The sequence below is a fragment of the Mesitornis unicolor genome, unplaced genomic scaffold (assembly GCF_000695765.1).
Source record: "Mesitornis unicolor isolate BGI_N332 unplaced genomic scaffold, ASM69576v1 scaffold18159, whole genome shotgun sequence".
Classification (NCBI taxonomy): domain Eukaryota; kingdom Metazoa; phylum Chordata; class Aves; order Mesitornithiformes; family Mesitornithidae; genus Mesitornis; species Mesitornis unicolor.
The window spans coordinates 1734-17978 of record NW_010208144.1 but is presented as its reverse complement, the minus strand read 5'-3'; the positions used below and the strand labels follow the sequence as shown (position 1 = coordinate 17978).

Here is a 16245-nt window from a genome sequence, read left to right as displayed (position 1 = left end):
GAGGGAGGGCGAGGAGGGGGCCAACCCTCTTCATCTCAGTGGTTCAAGTGGCTCCCCAGTCCTCGGCAGGGCCCCCGCGGTTGGTTTGGCTGGAGGGAGCCTTCCTGCCTCGCCCTCGGCACTGGGAGCTGTGTGGAGCCTTCGGGTGTACCCCTGGAGTGCAGGCTGCCGGCCTAGGTTCGGGCTGGTTTCCTCCCCTCATGTTGGGAGACTGAGTGGTCGGGAATGGGAAGAGCTATGGGTGCTGCTGTTTGGTGGACCAGGAATGTCCTCTCGTTTGAGCATACCTGGCTTTTTTTGAGTAACAGGGAAAGTTTATGGCCAGGACTAAAGTTTGCACACATACGGGGTGTCAGAGTCTGTTGGAAATGTTGTACTGTTCTCGTTATACTTTCTTGCTGTGCAGGACTTCTATGTGGTAACTTTTTTTGTAAGTACATAAAGTGCTTTCACTGATTCCTCAGTACCTTCACTTTTCTCTGAGAACAAGGGTGTAATGAGGCATGAGATTACATCTTCAGTGTTACCCTGCCAGATACAAGCAGAGAACCTTACACTGGTAACAGAGACTACGTGTTCACCTCTCCAAACACTTGTGCAGTCGTTTCTGAACAGACTTGACTGTGCTGGTGTGGTATAATGAATTCATATCAATAAAAGAGAGATGAGGAAATGGGCATAGCTATGGAGCATCCTGAAATCTGTGTGAAACTAAAGATTTTGCAACTATAGCTTTGTGAGCTTACAGTGGGTATGCTTTGTAACTTTGTTTAATGGGAATTGTGGAATATAATGTCAGAAAGTTGATGTTGGGGATTGGGCTTTGTGCAGGGGTGTAATAAGAGGGAGTGACTTACAGTAAGGCAGGGATGACATCTCTTACAGTGGTTAAATTACTGCACTTGCAGCAGTCCTGGACATGATGCTTCTGAGCACTTTGTAGTTGAGCTGGTATGAGCTGGCTGTGTGTGAGCTGTCTGTCTGTGCTCCTGTGGTGAGTACTGTTGTGGTTTGGGGAGTGCTGTGGGGGGAAGGCAGGTTCCCAAGCTTGAAAACTCTTCATTTATTTAAAGACCAACTGGAAAATGGTTTTGTAGTGTGTACTCTGAGAGCCTAAAATAACAAACTTGCAAACATTTTTTTTTTGTTTAGAAGTGGTAGAGTTGGTTATTAAGGGGGTATACATTTACATGGCCTTTGCCTCCTTAAGTTTGGACCAGCCTCTGGGGTTGCTCTCAATTATTGCATGATCAGGTCTGCTTTTCAGTTCAGGCTTCAAGTGTAAAGCAGTTGAGTCAACCACTTTCTGCTCTACCCTTTACGCTCATGGTGGTTGCAGACAGAAACTGTGTAGGACTATGTGAATTACTGCTGTCTGTAAATATTCCCTAGAGCTTCTCTTGACCTCCAAACTTCACGAATAACAACTCTGTTGACTTCAGTCCATATAAGCACTCCATTCTGTGAGATCTACATGGTGCAAAAAGCTGGAAACCAGCTGTATGAGAATGAGATGCCAGTCTGGAAGCTGCTGCTGTAGAAATAAAGATGACATATTATTAAAAATCAAACTTGTACAATAAATGTGGTGAAACATAACCTTCATTTTGCTTAGAGTCTTTGCTGCATCTCTGATATTTCAGAGTGGTGGTGGGGGCCGGGGGTTGTGATTTTTCTTGTTTGATGTTTTTGTAGTGCTTTCAGTAGAGCCTTCAGCTGCAGGAAGACAGTTAACAGAGAGTTGTCCTGGATAATTGCAGGTGTTGTTATTCCTTTGAGAGTATTGATGTTGTCCCGTTTACTTTGGGGACCAGAACAAGCTCAAAAGTGATGTTTCATCAACTGAAGTTGCCCTGTTTAAGTAGTCCATAGCGTTGTACTGCAAAGAGTCTGAAGCAGCAGTTGGTTTTATGACCCGACATATTTGATGAGCAAAAATGTAAGATTTTTACAGAGCATGTGTAAAAAGCTTTGTCCTCCTGCATAATTTGCCCTTCACAGTTGAGATGTTTTACCTTGCCAGCTTCTGACATCAAAATACGCTTGCTGGTACAGTTGGCACTAATTAAAAGGATAATGAAAACTCATTTTCATTTCAACTTTCTCTTTGCACTCATAATCTTTAGAGGTTTCTGACAAGCTCCAGACAATATTTCTATTCCTCGTGTTGCAATGATTTGTTCCAAATAACTAGCTTTCTTCCTTCCCCTTAATATACTAAAAAAAAAAAATAATAGTCCAGAATAGCAATTATAGCTTGCTTAAAATCTAATCAAAGAGATGAATGTGCCTTATTACTGTTCTGGTTTGGAGTACGTTTTTTAAAGGTGCTTTTAGAAGTACTTAATGGCCCAAGTGTTTGTTGCAGCAGAAGTACCTGCTGTGAGGGAATTGCAGTGAAAGAAAGAGGAGAGATTCCCATCTTGTTTGTCTCTGGGTTTCTATTTCTGTAGTAATTACCAGAGCTTTGAAGTACTTATGGGTTCCATATATAAAGTGTCTGTTTACACCTCCGCTTTGTGGGGAACTCGAATCTATTGACTGCCAAACCCTCATTTACTGTATCCCCAATTCCCAGACTCTTCCAACCTCTCTCAGCCCCCGCACTAACAAGCCGTACAGCACCTGAAAGCTGCTCGCTGAGAACTGTTTGAACCCCAAAGGAGTTTTGTTTCCGCTCGCACACCTTTGCTGATCAAACCACCGGTACAAGAAGAGAGATGACTCGCTCCAGTTGCTAGAACTGAAATTATTTGGGTTAGCGTTTCCTGAACTTCTTGGATTAGCAAACTGCTGTCAGCTTTTAGAGTCTCTCATGGATCGCTGGTGTAATGAGAGGGAACGGAGGTGTTCATCAATCTGTTAACGCTGTTCCGCAGGCCCCTGACTGTGGCTTCATGGATCAGGAATGATCTGTGGAAAGCATCAGGAAAGGCATGTTGAAGATTAATTGGTGCAGTGAGATCTTTCTGATTGTACGTGACCCTAAGTTAATTGTAGAGGGGTAGTTACTTAGTAGTTACTAATTAGATTAAAGAAATATAGGGCTTTTTTTTAAAAAAGTGCTTACTTCACTGTTCCTTAAACCATGCAAGTAAAAGAAGTAAGCTGTTACCAAATTCTGCAGTTTAATTCTGTGTCTGCTGCTTTTGGATCATATTGTTGAGACACAGTTTTTCTAGGAGTTAAGAAATGCTGATTAAAGGCACTTCGTTACCCAGATGCACTGTTGCAATTAAGGCTTAAGTTGATTTAGGCTTGGATGTTGATAGGAAAATCCATACCAAATTTTAGCGTATCTTGATGTATTGGAGAAACAAAAAATTATTTAGCAATCCTGGCTGCTATAATAGCATAATTGCAAATCGTACGGAGATCAAACACACGGGTCCTCATTTTCCCCACTGAAATGAGTTACAGGTGGATGTAGAATGGTTCAAATTGTATTCAGCCTGACAGTTACTTTCCTGTTAGCATCACCTCAGTCTGAACAGGGCTGCACTTCAGGCACCGCTTTGTGCAGTAGCTGGGAGCAGCAAATCTTCCCTCACTTGGAGGAGGGAGAGACAGGGCTTTGGTGTAATCAGCATCCTGAAAATAATCCCATCGTTCCATCCCCTCGCGTTCAGCCTGCACGAGAGGATGAATAGAGGTTTTCTGTAATCACTCTGCGTAATCGGGTCCAAAGAGAAGAGTTATACCTTTGAATATGCTGAGCTAGGAAAGAATAGAGCTTCCCAAGCAGTATTTTCTGCTTCTGCTCCTGTCTCCGGGCAGACCGATGCCTCCTGCTCAGAGTTATCGCAGGCTGCTGCAGGGCTGACAGTCGGTGTCAGACACCTGATCTTCAGCACTTGCCAGGAGCTCTGGTGTTGCTAATGCAATTTTTTTGTTCTAACCTGGTCTACACCTAAAAAATGTCAAAAACCATACAGATGCTGAGTTGCTGCGCAGTCATTGCTTTCTCTTCAGATCTGAGGAGGGGTTAAACGGGAATATGCAGTGCAGGAATATATAAATTCACACCAGTGTAAGTGGGTACTGTGCTGGTTGAGATTTACTTCTGGTTATGAGTGTGGTGATTGCTTTGTGTAGGCTTAATACACTCGTATTGAGCTGAAAACAGCAGAAGCAAAGGAGAAGAAATGCTTAGAGATCATTTATCTTCTGATCCTGACCTTGCCACAAGATTTTCTATCACCAAGGACAATTCGCTTCCTTTGTAAAATCCGCTTAGTATTTCTGATCCCTAAAGGAGTTAGAAAGCTATTTGTCAATCACTTCAGAAGACTGGGAGATTCTTGACTGATTCATACCAGGGTGTGAAGTATAATGAGCAGCTGTAATAGAGTGCAAGGCAGACAAACACAGAGTTTTTAGGAGCATACTTGGCTACGTCTTTTAGGGTTTGATACGGGGTGAAAAGGATGGAAAACAGAAATCTCTGATCTAGTTTAAATGTGTAGTTTACTAATCAAATAGCTTATCGTAGAATATTTAGGATTTTTCCAGATAAACATCTTAGGAAAAAGTCCATTAAGTTGCTGTTTTCAGGAGGAAACTGCTGTGTGGAAAGCACTAGGAAATTCTTACCATGAGCAGCTTACAAACTGATCGTAGTGAGTTTTCCCCACGGTGTTTGTGTTTGAACAGCATTTAACACAGTGGGGCTTTCATCCTGTTTAGGTCTTGCAGTCACTGCTAGGTTAAATATATCCTGCCAGGGTCACATTGTTCTCTGAACACTTTCTGACATGTCAATATTTTTCTAATAACATAATGTCTGGGACTTCAAGCATTACTTCAGGTGTTGTCATGACCAAGTTATGTGGAGATAGTTTCTTATTTGCTCTGTCTTGCATCACACTCACAACTGGGCAAGTTAGCCCTTCCCACTGTCACATTACTGTGCAAAAACCCCTAATTTGGTATTCAGTAACCTGGAATCTTTTGGCAGACTCGCTTTCTTGGTCTTTTCACACAAAACATTTGAGTAATTATGTAAAAGTTTCAGCTTCCCAATTATTTTTCAAGTTTGAATTCTCTTTTACTTTCTGCCTCGGTGATTAATCTGTACCTTAATTTCCTGCAGTTGTGACAGAACGTTTTAGTTAATGTGATGCTGAAAACAGCTTGATAGCTCGCTGACGAGATCTGTCGCAATCTGCGGGGTTATGGCCAAGAATTCCACGATATGGGCTTCAGTTGTGGGTGGTTGTCGTGCACGCTACAGCTTGTCCTGCTCTCTGAAGATGACATTGGGAGCATCAGTTCAGTTAAAGATGAGTTGGAATAATATTTATGCTGTTTAAGTCTGTGATTTAAACTAGGCTTTGCAGTGGGGAAAAGAGAAGGGTGGTCTTTAATCCTTTAGGATAGGATTTCGATTCTCTTCAAAGTAAAGCGCCGTGGTGATTATGCGTACTTCACTTTGCTTACATGCCCCAGCCAGGAAGCAAAGCTTTAACGATTTCTCATTCCATTGACATGATGGTCCTTTTGTATTGTCCTTGAGGACACAGAAGGTGTCCTTCTGACATACGCTCGGTCTTTAAGCTGTAATTATAAATGAGTATTTTGATAAAATGCTTTCTTTTAAATATGGCTTCTTACAGGTTCAACTTGTTGGTTTGGATGAAGAGAGCTCAGAATTCATTTGCAGGAACACCTTTGATCACCCCTACCCTACCACAAAGCTTATGTGGATCCCAGACACCAAGGGAGTATATCCAGACCTGTTGGCAACCAGTGGTGACTATCTGCGCGTGTGGAGAGTGAGTAAATCCTCCCTAGAAAAAGATAAACCATGATATTAGTGGTGCTGCATATTGATTTCATTTTTACATGAGACCAGGTGTTTTGAAGTGAGTTGTTTTCCTTTCAGGGTATCTTGCTCTTGCTACAATGTGGAGGTTAAGACAAAAATAAATATATAAAAATAGATATTTTTATAGATAAAATCAAGTCAGAGCACAGGATAACTTTCTTAACTGCAATAATGTGACTAAATATGAAGACTACAGGAGATGCAGAATTATCCTGGTAGTTGCTGTTTTAAATGCCTTATTGAAGATAGAGATGGTGATTGTGTTTTCCAGAGCTTTAGAATATAAAGGGGGGGAAAGCCCAGAATTAACACATTATGTTTTGGAAGTGCAAGTGGACCAATTCATGTGATGTTGCTATTTAAGTCAGATGTTTCACTTTTTCTCAAGGTGGGTGAAACAGAGACCCGGCTGGAGTGTTTGCTGAACAACAATAAGAACTCTGATTTCTGTGCTCCACTGACATCATTTGACTGGAATGAAGTGGATCCTTACCTTCTAGGTGAGACTGACAAAATGCTACCATTTTTTGGCATGGAAAGACATGCTTTTGAATTTAGTCTGGTGAAGATCGGGCTGTGACTGACTGCTTTTTCATTGCATGTCTGCTGGTTAATCTGATAACTAACCAGTGGAGAAAGGTATACACCATAGAAACTGCTAATTCCTTAGGTTACCAAAAATATATTTTTAAAAAATAATTGAGCAGCTCATGGAGACTTTTTTGCATTGAAAGGTGCCCTGTCCAATACAGAATGGGCCACTTAGTTTGAATTAAGGGTGTTGATAATTTGCTCAGAGGGCATCTCAGCCATCAGAGTAGGTGAGCTGCTGTTGTAGTGCTAAGTAAAGATGTACATTAATTCCTGTGACTTATTTCAGTGTGTTCTGGAGCGGATAGAAAACTATGTACCAAGCGTTGTCTTCTAGGAAGCCATTTCAGCAGCAGGAGCGAAGCCAGGAGCCCTTAATTCAGTTGGAGGAGAGGGCTGCATGCTTAAGGCTTAATTATAGCCTGTGGGACAAATTGCGAATTCAAGATGACTGATCCAGCAGAGGTTTTTTTTTTCCCCCGGAAGAGTGCAGCCATTTATGTCAGGGGGATTTGCCCAGAGATTAACACTGATAATAGGTCTTAGTAATTATTTACTACATGATTTATTTTGTGTTGCATCTCTCATCTCTTAAGAGCTTTACTGCTAACCCCACCTTCAGTCCACAGAAACAATCAATTAATAATAATACGCTATCGCAACACTATGATTGAATTTTGGTTTTGACATGCACGGAAGACTTTCAGGATGGGAAAGTTCCTTTCAGAGTTGCATCAGGCTTCTGAATAGATTGAAGCAGACATGAGCTATTTACACTTTATTCCTGTGTGGAAAACTATTTCTGCAGCTAAAAGGTTTGGGTCATTTAAATGCATGGTAGACTGTTGGCTGTTTGACATTCTTGATTTTAATTGTATGCTGTTCTTGCAGCTATTTTGATCCGTAGATATGGGAGGATATTGCATCAATCCAGTAAATGATTAAATAATTTGTGATCATATTAATTTTGCAAACAGAAGTGGTTTTGTTTCAGGTACCTCTAGTATTGACACAACCTGCACTATCTGGGGTCTGGAGACAGGGCAGGTTCTGGGAAGAGTAAATCTGGTCTCTGGCCACGTGAAGACCCAGCTTATTGCGCATGACAAAGAGGTGATGGATTTTTTTTGTTGTTGTTTACATTGCATGTTTTTTAAGCAGTAGAAAAAGAACAGAATTGTTCTGTGTTCCTCCTTTTCATTGAAAAATCTGATGATCCCAGAAGGTAATTCATCCAAGATCAAGATAAACAGTTCCAAACTAAAACTGTACTGTTGGCTATCAGAACTGCTGTTCACTCATCATAGAATCTGGATTTGAGAATATGCTTATTTTACTAGATTATGCTCCAGAATATTTTAGAAAAAATGAGGTAAAACGTCAAACTGGAATTGAAATCAACTGCATATCAAAGGCAATAAACAACTGGCAGGATCCTTTCCTTTTAACATAACATTCCTTTTCAGCAATTAATATCAAAAATACGAGTTTGGGCAGTTGATACATTTAGTTTCAGTGAATGATCCTATAATGACGTAACCCTTTTAAGTTTTCTTTCCCCTCCGTTTGGCGAGTGTAATAACTAAAAACTTGCTAGAAACAGCAAGTATTTCACAGAATATGTCACAACCAGATCTGCTGTCCATATGTAAAATCCATTTTACTGCAATTTAGGAGGCGGTGTGCTCGCTAAAACTGAGGTGGTGTTTTTCTCTGTCCTGTTACTGAGCAGGTGTATGACATAGCATTTAGCCGTGCAGGTGGTGGGAGAGATATGTTCGCTTCAGTTGGTGCAGATGGCTCCGTGAGGATGTTTGATCTCCGTCATCTGGAACACAGCACCATAATTTATGAGGACCCACAGCACCATCCACTGCTGCGTCTCTGCTGGAATAAGCAAGACCCAAACTATCTTGCTACAATGGCCATGGATGGCATGGAGGTAAGGCAGCAGCTCATAGGTGCTAGTGGTTGTGATTTTTTTGGGGAGTAATTAGTAGTCAGCTCTTTAAAGTGATGGGGCAGTGTCAGTACCTGAACTGGAGTATGTTTAAGGACCAATTCTTAGTGCACTAACTACAGTGGGAGTTTAAGAAGGCACTTTGGCATTATTGAAAATCTCTGTGGCTTGTATGTATCTCATCTGGATTTTAAGAGGGGTCTGAGTCAGTTGGGCAGTAGTTTTCACATGGAATCTTAACTGCAGGTGTTTGAGTCACCTTGTTCTTTCTTGATTCAGTGCACAAGGCAGTGTATCTTCGCCTGTCACCTGTGCTGCTTCAGGGAAGCATAATTCATTTGCTCTTTTTGCATATCTCACAAGCCTTCTGTGTGAGGTCTTACTCCTTTTGAGACACGCTGGTCAGCTAGAAGCTATCCTTTGAGAACAGTGTTTGTTTCCCAAGTGCATCCTTTAGGAAAGGGCTGTATTTATAGCCTTGGCTCAAAAGACTTGGTTTTCTGAAGAAGAAGAAGAAGAAAAAAAAGTAAGTTATTAACTTGGTTGGTTTTTGTTTCTGAAGGTTGTGATCCTAGATGTCAGAGTTCCCTGCACTCCTGTTGCCAGGTTAAACAACCACAGAGCGTGTGTAAATGGAATTGCTTGGGCACCTCATTCTTCCTGCCACATTTGTACAGCAGGTAAGTGTGGTCCATCCCTATCCAGCTGCATTGGTGAATCTCTGAGAGTCTTTCATTGCATTTGCAAAATCCTCTCCAGAAGTTTATGCAGTTCTCTGCCTGCTTTTTGCTAAAGAATACCTGCAGTTTATAAGCTCTTCATTAGAGACTTTCCTAAAATTTTTATGGAAATAGACACCTGCTGGAGCATATTGTGTGGAACCAGTGAGTCCAGTGCACAAACTGTGTCTGCTTTGGCTCAGCTATGTTATTTCCATGCTCCTTAGTTTTTTCACTACCTAGTTCTTAAATGTTTTCAATTATTACGAGTTCCACTGCTCATTAGTTTTTCAGCGCTGTCCTGGATAATACGTAATGGCCCAAGCTTACTGTGTTGGAACATAGTTGTATCATTTTATCTCTGCCCTGAATACTCATCAGGACTGCGGCAGCCATATCCTATCTAGCTTCTTGAACTGTATGCCTGTTAGTAACTCTTTATGAAGATCTCATTATACTTTGATTCTACTTCCAATTTTCTCTTCCATTTGCAGCGGATGACCATCAGGCTCTCATCTGGGATATCCAGCAAATGCCTCGTGCCATTGAGGACCCTATCTTGGCCTATACAGCAGAGGGAGAAATCAACAATGTACAGTGGGCATCAACTCAGCCAGACTGGATAGCTATCTGCTACAACAACTGCCTGGAGATTTTGAGAGTGTAACATGCCTGCTTCATGCCGCATTGAGGCAGGGCTGTATAATTTCCCCTCCCCTCTAAAGTAAGAACAACACAAGTCAAGTGGCCAGTATCTGTTGTTGCTTTGCATCTACTGTTACAAGAAACTGTTACAAGAATCAATGGCAGGTGTCTCCTGTCTCTCCAAGACTCTAAAATGCAGAGACGTGCTGAGCCTCTTGGACCTTCTGGGTTCTGGTTTTCTGGGTTTGTTTTTTTCCTCAGTTAAAGTTCTGTATATTTGTTTGTTGACTGTATTAATAAGCTTGCAGGCTTTTAAGTTGCTGCATATGTCCATGTGTTTGTCAGCAAGCCGAGGCAGCACATCAACTAGTTTAATAGATGCAAGTGCAAAACAAGGTGAGGAAAAAGACATTGATGTTAACAGCCACCTTGGCAGGAATCTTTATCATTCCTGTTGTTGCTGCCTCTAAACTGTTTAAACATTTGTAGGTTTTTTATATATTTGGCTAACTTTCTATTGAGTAAGGTTTTTCTCCCTAATTCTTACTTTTGATATGCGATTGACTTCGGTATGCCCAAAGCAGGATCCATTCGTTGATACAAACCACAGTAACACTGCAGGCTGCCTGGCAGCAAAGGCCTGCCAGAATTAACTGTTGCCTTGGCTCTCTATACCTGGTTACCTGGGCAGAATTTTCTGGTGCTGTGAAGTACAAGTACTTGTTGCACAATTTCTTTACACTTTTCTGATGCTAGAGGCAGTTGTTACTATGGTAGGCCTTGTTTTTAAATTATAACTGAATTTATGTGTATCCTGCAGCTGTGTTAGCTAACAGAATGGTAAAACGCTTCAGAAAGAAGATACGTGCATGACTTAAGGTCCCTCTGAGGTAAACGACTCCTGAAAAAACATGATTTATAATGGGCTTGGGATTGACACTTCCAATCAAGTGATTTCCCCTTGGAAGACTTACTATCTAAACCAAAATAAAATGGTTTCACACTTTGTAGCTTGCTTGATTGGCAAATAATATGAGCAAGGTTTTGTGGTTAGCCTGTACCTTGGAACTTCTTTGCATTTGGCCTGTGTTCCTGGGAGCTCTTGAACAGAGTGCAAAGCAATCTTTTTTTCCGAAGTGTTTGCTTTGTGCTGTCAGGTCTTGTTGAATGAGCGAGATGAGTTGGAAAAGCTGGTCCGCTATCCAAATGAAAGCTGTTTCTCTGAAAGAAATGATTCCCTAATGTAATGCACAATGAATTTAGAAGGGAACTGTTCAGAAGGAAAGAAACCGTGCCATAGAGGCTAAGGTTTGGCACTTGTCATCCTCTTCTCTTTTGGGGATGTGCCCAAGGGCTTCTCTTTCTGTTTTGAATAGTGGATCGCTCTACAGTAATACTTCTCAATCAAAGCTGAGTGCATTAGGCAAGATAAAAATCTTCGTTGACGTCTTAATATAACACAGCTACTCGGATGAATGCTCCACAGTACTGTTCCAATGGAGACATGACAGCCAGAGCTGGTCCGTAAGGGTGTACTAGCTGAGTTTTGATGGAAACGTCAGAAACTATCAAAGTTGCCTTTCCACCTAATGAGTATTCACCTGCAACTGGAGGCAGCATTATAAATAGTAGGACACTGGCAAACTTGAATCTTGTCAGCTTATGCAGGAAAGGCAAGTTGGGAAGAGCGATTGCTGTGAAACAGCGAAGCTGACACTGAAAGTGCTGTCAGATACAGAACTGAATTCATTCTGGGCATACAAAAATATTCTTCTACAGGCTGCTTTTCAACATGGAGCTCAGAAAAGCACTGTCTTGTGAATCTGATATGAATCCATTAGGGACAGCTTTATTCCATCACCCCTTTTAATATCGGAGAACCAAGAGACTTTCAACACCGCTCATGCTCATGTTTTGTCAGTGACGTTCTGTGTTCAGTTGTCAGATCTTTTGACAGAAAGCTTGATTTGACTTGAAGGTCAGTTTTTCTTATTAGCAGCAGTGTTCCACGGACAGATTTGATCGAAATGTCAGAACTGTGTTAGCCAAACAATTAGGTTATTGCTTTTTACAATAGCACTTCATCTTAAACTGGAAAATACTTACGCAGAATGAACTGAAAATTAGGACTTTCTTAGCAGAGGCATATAATGGCATTCACAGGTTTCGATACTCATACACAAATGTGTACACAGGTTTTCATGTGCTGTTTAATTACAAACAGTAGGCATAATATGCTGCGTTACTAAGAGGGAACTGCCTGTAGTATTAGTACTTTCTGTAGTCCCCTTTATGCTTCGAAGTCTCATTCCTGTGTAGATGGCATGAGTAAAAGATTAATGCATCTGTCGCTTAGCTTAAAAAGTGCATCTTTTGCAACTGTAGAATTGTGCTTTAAAAAAGACATAAGATAGTTTAGTTGAAAGTAAAGTCACTAAAAGACTCTATGGGCTATACGAAATGGCAAATGCAGTTTATTCCTGGAGGAATACAATCTCTTACACTAAGTTGAAGAGAAGAGAGCATTTATAAAGGGGCTAATAGTCTGAACAGCCAGGTAGCTTTTGCTGCTGTTGGAAAACAGTCCTGTTAGGAGCCTGAAGAGGATCCAGTGTCAGTCCTTTCATCCTCAAAACTGCCTGAAGTTCATTTGTGGAATTGGGTGCTCATCCCAAACTCGTCAAGAAATCTTGTAGGCTCCGGTGGACTTTAAATAAACCCTGTATCCTGTTTGTTTAGCCAGTTGGGCTACCTTCTAGATCTATAAAATACTGCTTTGGGCATAGTCCATTGTCATTCTTCATGTGAAATTACATTTGAAATCACTAGAGGCTGTTTTGGAACAGGGAAATGCTACTTAAAATAGCTTCTTTTCGAAGAAGCCGCTTGAAAGGTTAACGACTGAAAAGACATGAAAATCCTCATGGGTGAGATGTTCTGTAGTGCAAATGGCACTTCCATATAGAGGAGGAAGTGAGAGACTTTGGTGCCCTTTTGCCAGTACCTGCTGACACAGTGACAGGGAGCTAACGGTCTGCTTGCTGGTTTGAGTTTATCTGCAAGATAAAATAAAACCCTGAGACCTCTCACTGTAGCCTGCAAATCAGAAGGTCCAGTTTATCGTATTTCACCTGCTTAACATTCAGTTATGTTGGGTGTAAAGCCCCCGTAAGCGTTATTTTTTCCAAAAGTTTATGAAGATACTTTGACCTCGATTATTTTGCGCTTACTGCACAAGCAGAGGATGTAAACCAACTGCTTTCAAATGCCTCGTGTCCCTTGAGCAATAAAGTAACTCTAAGGGAAAAGTGAGCATCAGCGAGGTTAGCAAAGCAGAAAATCACGTGTGATTGTTGGTACAGGCAAGACTGGTTCTGGGACAGAAGTATTTTTCTCTGACTTAAGTAGTTCTGTATCACTTCTCCAGTCGATTAATTCAAGATAGCAGGCTATTGTTTGGTTGTTATGTTCTGTTTAAACGAAGCTTTCCACAGATTCCTGCTATTATGTGGACGACCTACTGCGAGTACATTGGCTCTCAACCAGGAGATCTTGATCATGTAAAACTCATTAGCGAGGTGAAAATGTACAGAGCACGAGTTGGATGTCAAATTAGTGTGCGGTATGCCAGCTCTGTTAATTGTCGAAGTGAAATGGGCTATGGTACGTTGCATCTATGGGACTCGTACTTCTGTGTGCAGGGATTTAAAAGGCGAGGATTTGAGTGCTTTGACAATCTATTTAGAAAGAAAACACAGTGGTTTCAAAGAATGATACGAAAGGAGACTGATAATACAGGTTGTTCCTTATGGAACCTTGAAATGTACTTAACGGGGGAGGCATTGCCTCTCATAAGTCAAAGTTAATGATCCTTTCAAAACTTAGCTGTAATTACTCTCCTGAATGTTCTAGATAATAGTAAAAAGAGCTATTTTTGCCTGGTGTTGCAATGCAAAAGCTGCATCGGGCTCGGCTGTAGATCATTGCCTGCCAGGGACTGGATGAGGGGAGGAGTCCAATATATTGGAATTCACAGATGCTTTTGTGCTTGTTTTAAATGTAAATGAAGAAAGCTGAGTGTGTCTGTTTTGTTCTCTTGCAGATGGCACTTTAACAAGTATATTTTTGGTAAGATTAGGAGGGGAGTCATCTTTTCCTCAGCCCTTTTATGGTAGGAGTTTGTCTGTGTTTTGTATAAAATGTTATATACAACAGTCCCTGAAATCCTAAACTGGCTATGGTTGTTGGTATCAGTGCACCCTCATCTGTTTCTACTGAACACCGAAAATGTGAGCACTTGACAATTTAATGTTCAACTGAAGCTCTCTGTTCTGAGACTGACATAGTCTTGCAAGGCCAACCCAAGTAATGTAGTGCTGCTTTGTCACCAAGAGTCCCTTTTTCTTTGCTTGGGCACTTAACAGTGTTTGGGAATCCTATTTTCTGCCATCTGAACGTGATGGCAGCAGCAGCAGGTTGGTTGTGTAAAGATGTAGCTGCATTCTTCAGATAACTTATTTTTGGGATGGAAAAAAGTGCAGCTGCTGTCTGTAAATTCACACAACCAAAAGTCTGAACTTGTCAGTTCTCTTTGTTAGTGGTGGTTGAACTCTTTCAGGACACACTGAAAAGGATGAATGGCAGCAAGGGTAAGCTTTTGGCTCAATAAACTGCACAGCTACAGTTCCACCAAGGTACTGGGGGGGTTATTCTTCCCATTTCTGGTTAGCAAAATGGTCCTACCACCTCAGATCCACACTTACGTTAACTGACAGGGTAAGTTTTCTCTGATACACATTTCCTGCTTTCTACTGTTGGACCAATATTCCAGAGCAGGTCTGTATTTATTGTACAGCAGACATTAATAGGAGGTGTCCAAAATCTGTCCTGAAATGGGCAGGGTACTGTCAACTCTGTCCCTGTTTCTCTCAACCTTTGCAGAGAGTCCAGGGAATGAATTGTGTGTGGCACTTAAAGAGCACTTTCTCATGCTTGCCTATAGGTGCAGCTGTATTTCCCCCTGCTTACCCAAGAAGAGTCAGAAATGTCTCATTCTCAAGGATATTGAGAGTTTCTTATGCCCCTACTCCTTATTTTAGGAAGAGATCTCCAGAACTTTAGATCAGCACCTTTCACCAGCACTAAAAACCGGTAATTAAAAATGCACCTAAATACCGGTCGCTGGATGCTCGTGTAGTGATTCATGGCAGGCTCCAGAGGCAAAGGCACTTGTGAGTCTTGCTTCCTGCTGCCTGATTTCAGATGACAACTTTGTCTGCCAAGTATCTCAGTGGCCTTTTGCCCAGCCTCTGATACTCAGCATCAAGCTAAAAATTTCCATAATCACAAAAATAAACTTTAAAAAAAAATAATCTCTGTAGCTTCCATCATGTTTATTTCTTTTCAGAAAAATCTAACAAAAAAAAATCACTTATTTCTTGAAAAATGTGGCCATGAGCAGCTGTAAGCCCACGTTCCAGCTCTCATCCCTTGGAGTTCGCTTTCCTGTTTGCAAGACGTGCGGCTCTCCTCTGTCAGAGGCGAGGATCGCCCTGTCCAGCCTGAACAAAGGCAGAAATGCAAGAACCAGTGAATGAAAGAGTCCTAGTACAGCTGAGAAGCGATGCGTTGCTTTTATTTTTCTTTGACAACCTGGTAAATATGAATTACCAAAATCTACTATTTAAAAGGAACCTTTTTTTTTAATATGTAAACTTGGGTTGCTAGCAGTGTACAATGTAATTTAAATCTGTTGCGCCGAAGCGTTTTTGTTACCGATAGTCAAGTAGGAGATGTTTACTTTTACGTGTGCTTTCCCTTCTGCTCTTCCCATTCACGCTCCCGTTGTGGTAATTTCCCGAAGGTGTAATCTTTGTAGCATGATTGTACAAACCATCCATATGAGATCCCTGACTTCTTGTTCTCACTAAAATATGTTAAAGCAATAGTAGTTTTACTTCTGTCCTTCTTTCCTCCACCTTCCGTATTGAGATCTGCAACTTCGCTACTATACTGTCCTAGAGGAAACCTAGTATCCTGCTATTCAACAGACGTATGTTGTTGACATGGATAACTGCAGTGTCCCTATATTCCTTTATTTTTATGGAGAAAATACAAAAGGTTTTGTTACAATGGATTTTAACACCCGAGTCGTGGAACCATGTTGTTGAAACTCTGTAAATTTTAAGGCAATTTTCTGAAATCGCTTGAAAGTGGAATGTTGCATCCTTTTATGCTATTTCCTGCTTCCTATGTAGTTTTATTCAGATTTTTAAACCTCCTTTCTAAGTTTCAGCCTCCTGTGTATTAGGTACAGTATTTTCTGCCTTTCATACTTTGTAATAAAAATGGAACATTTGTAGATTGACTGCAGTTCACTGTGTGGTGAGTTAAAAACTGGTACCTGTGGGGGCGAGGAGGGAACTACTCCAGGTGAGCTTCGTCTGCCCTGTGTGTGAAGCTTCTTGCTGTAAAAGGACGGGTGGTTGCTTTATCCTGGCTCT

General features: G+C 41.2%; 1 protein-coding gene across 1 annotated transcript in view; it reads left to right on the top strand.

Annotated features, from left to right (window-relative positions):
- The window catches only part of DCAF7 (DDB1 and CUL4 associated factor 7), an 11632-nt gene extending 652 nt beyond the window's left edge, over positions 1-10980 (top strand). The window contains exons 2-7 of the mRNA XM_010192394.1: positions 5616-5774; positions 6216-6327; positions 7413-7531; positions 8151-8360; positions 8941-9058; positions 9592-10980. Coding sequence (XP_010190696.1) covers positions 5616-5774; positions 6216-6327; positions 7413-7531; positions 8151-8360; positions 8941-9058; positions 9592-9764 — 891 coding nt within the window. The 3' untranslated portion in view covers positions 9765-10980. The remainder of the gene's footprint in view (positions 1-5615; positions 5775-6215; positions 6328-7412; positions 7532-8150; positions 8361-8940; positions 9059-9591) is intronic.
- Positions 10981-16245: the final 5265 nt, after the last annotated feature.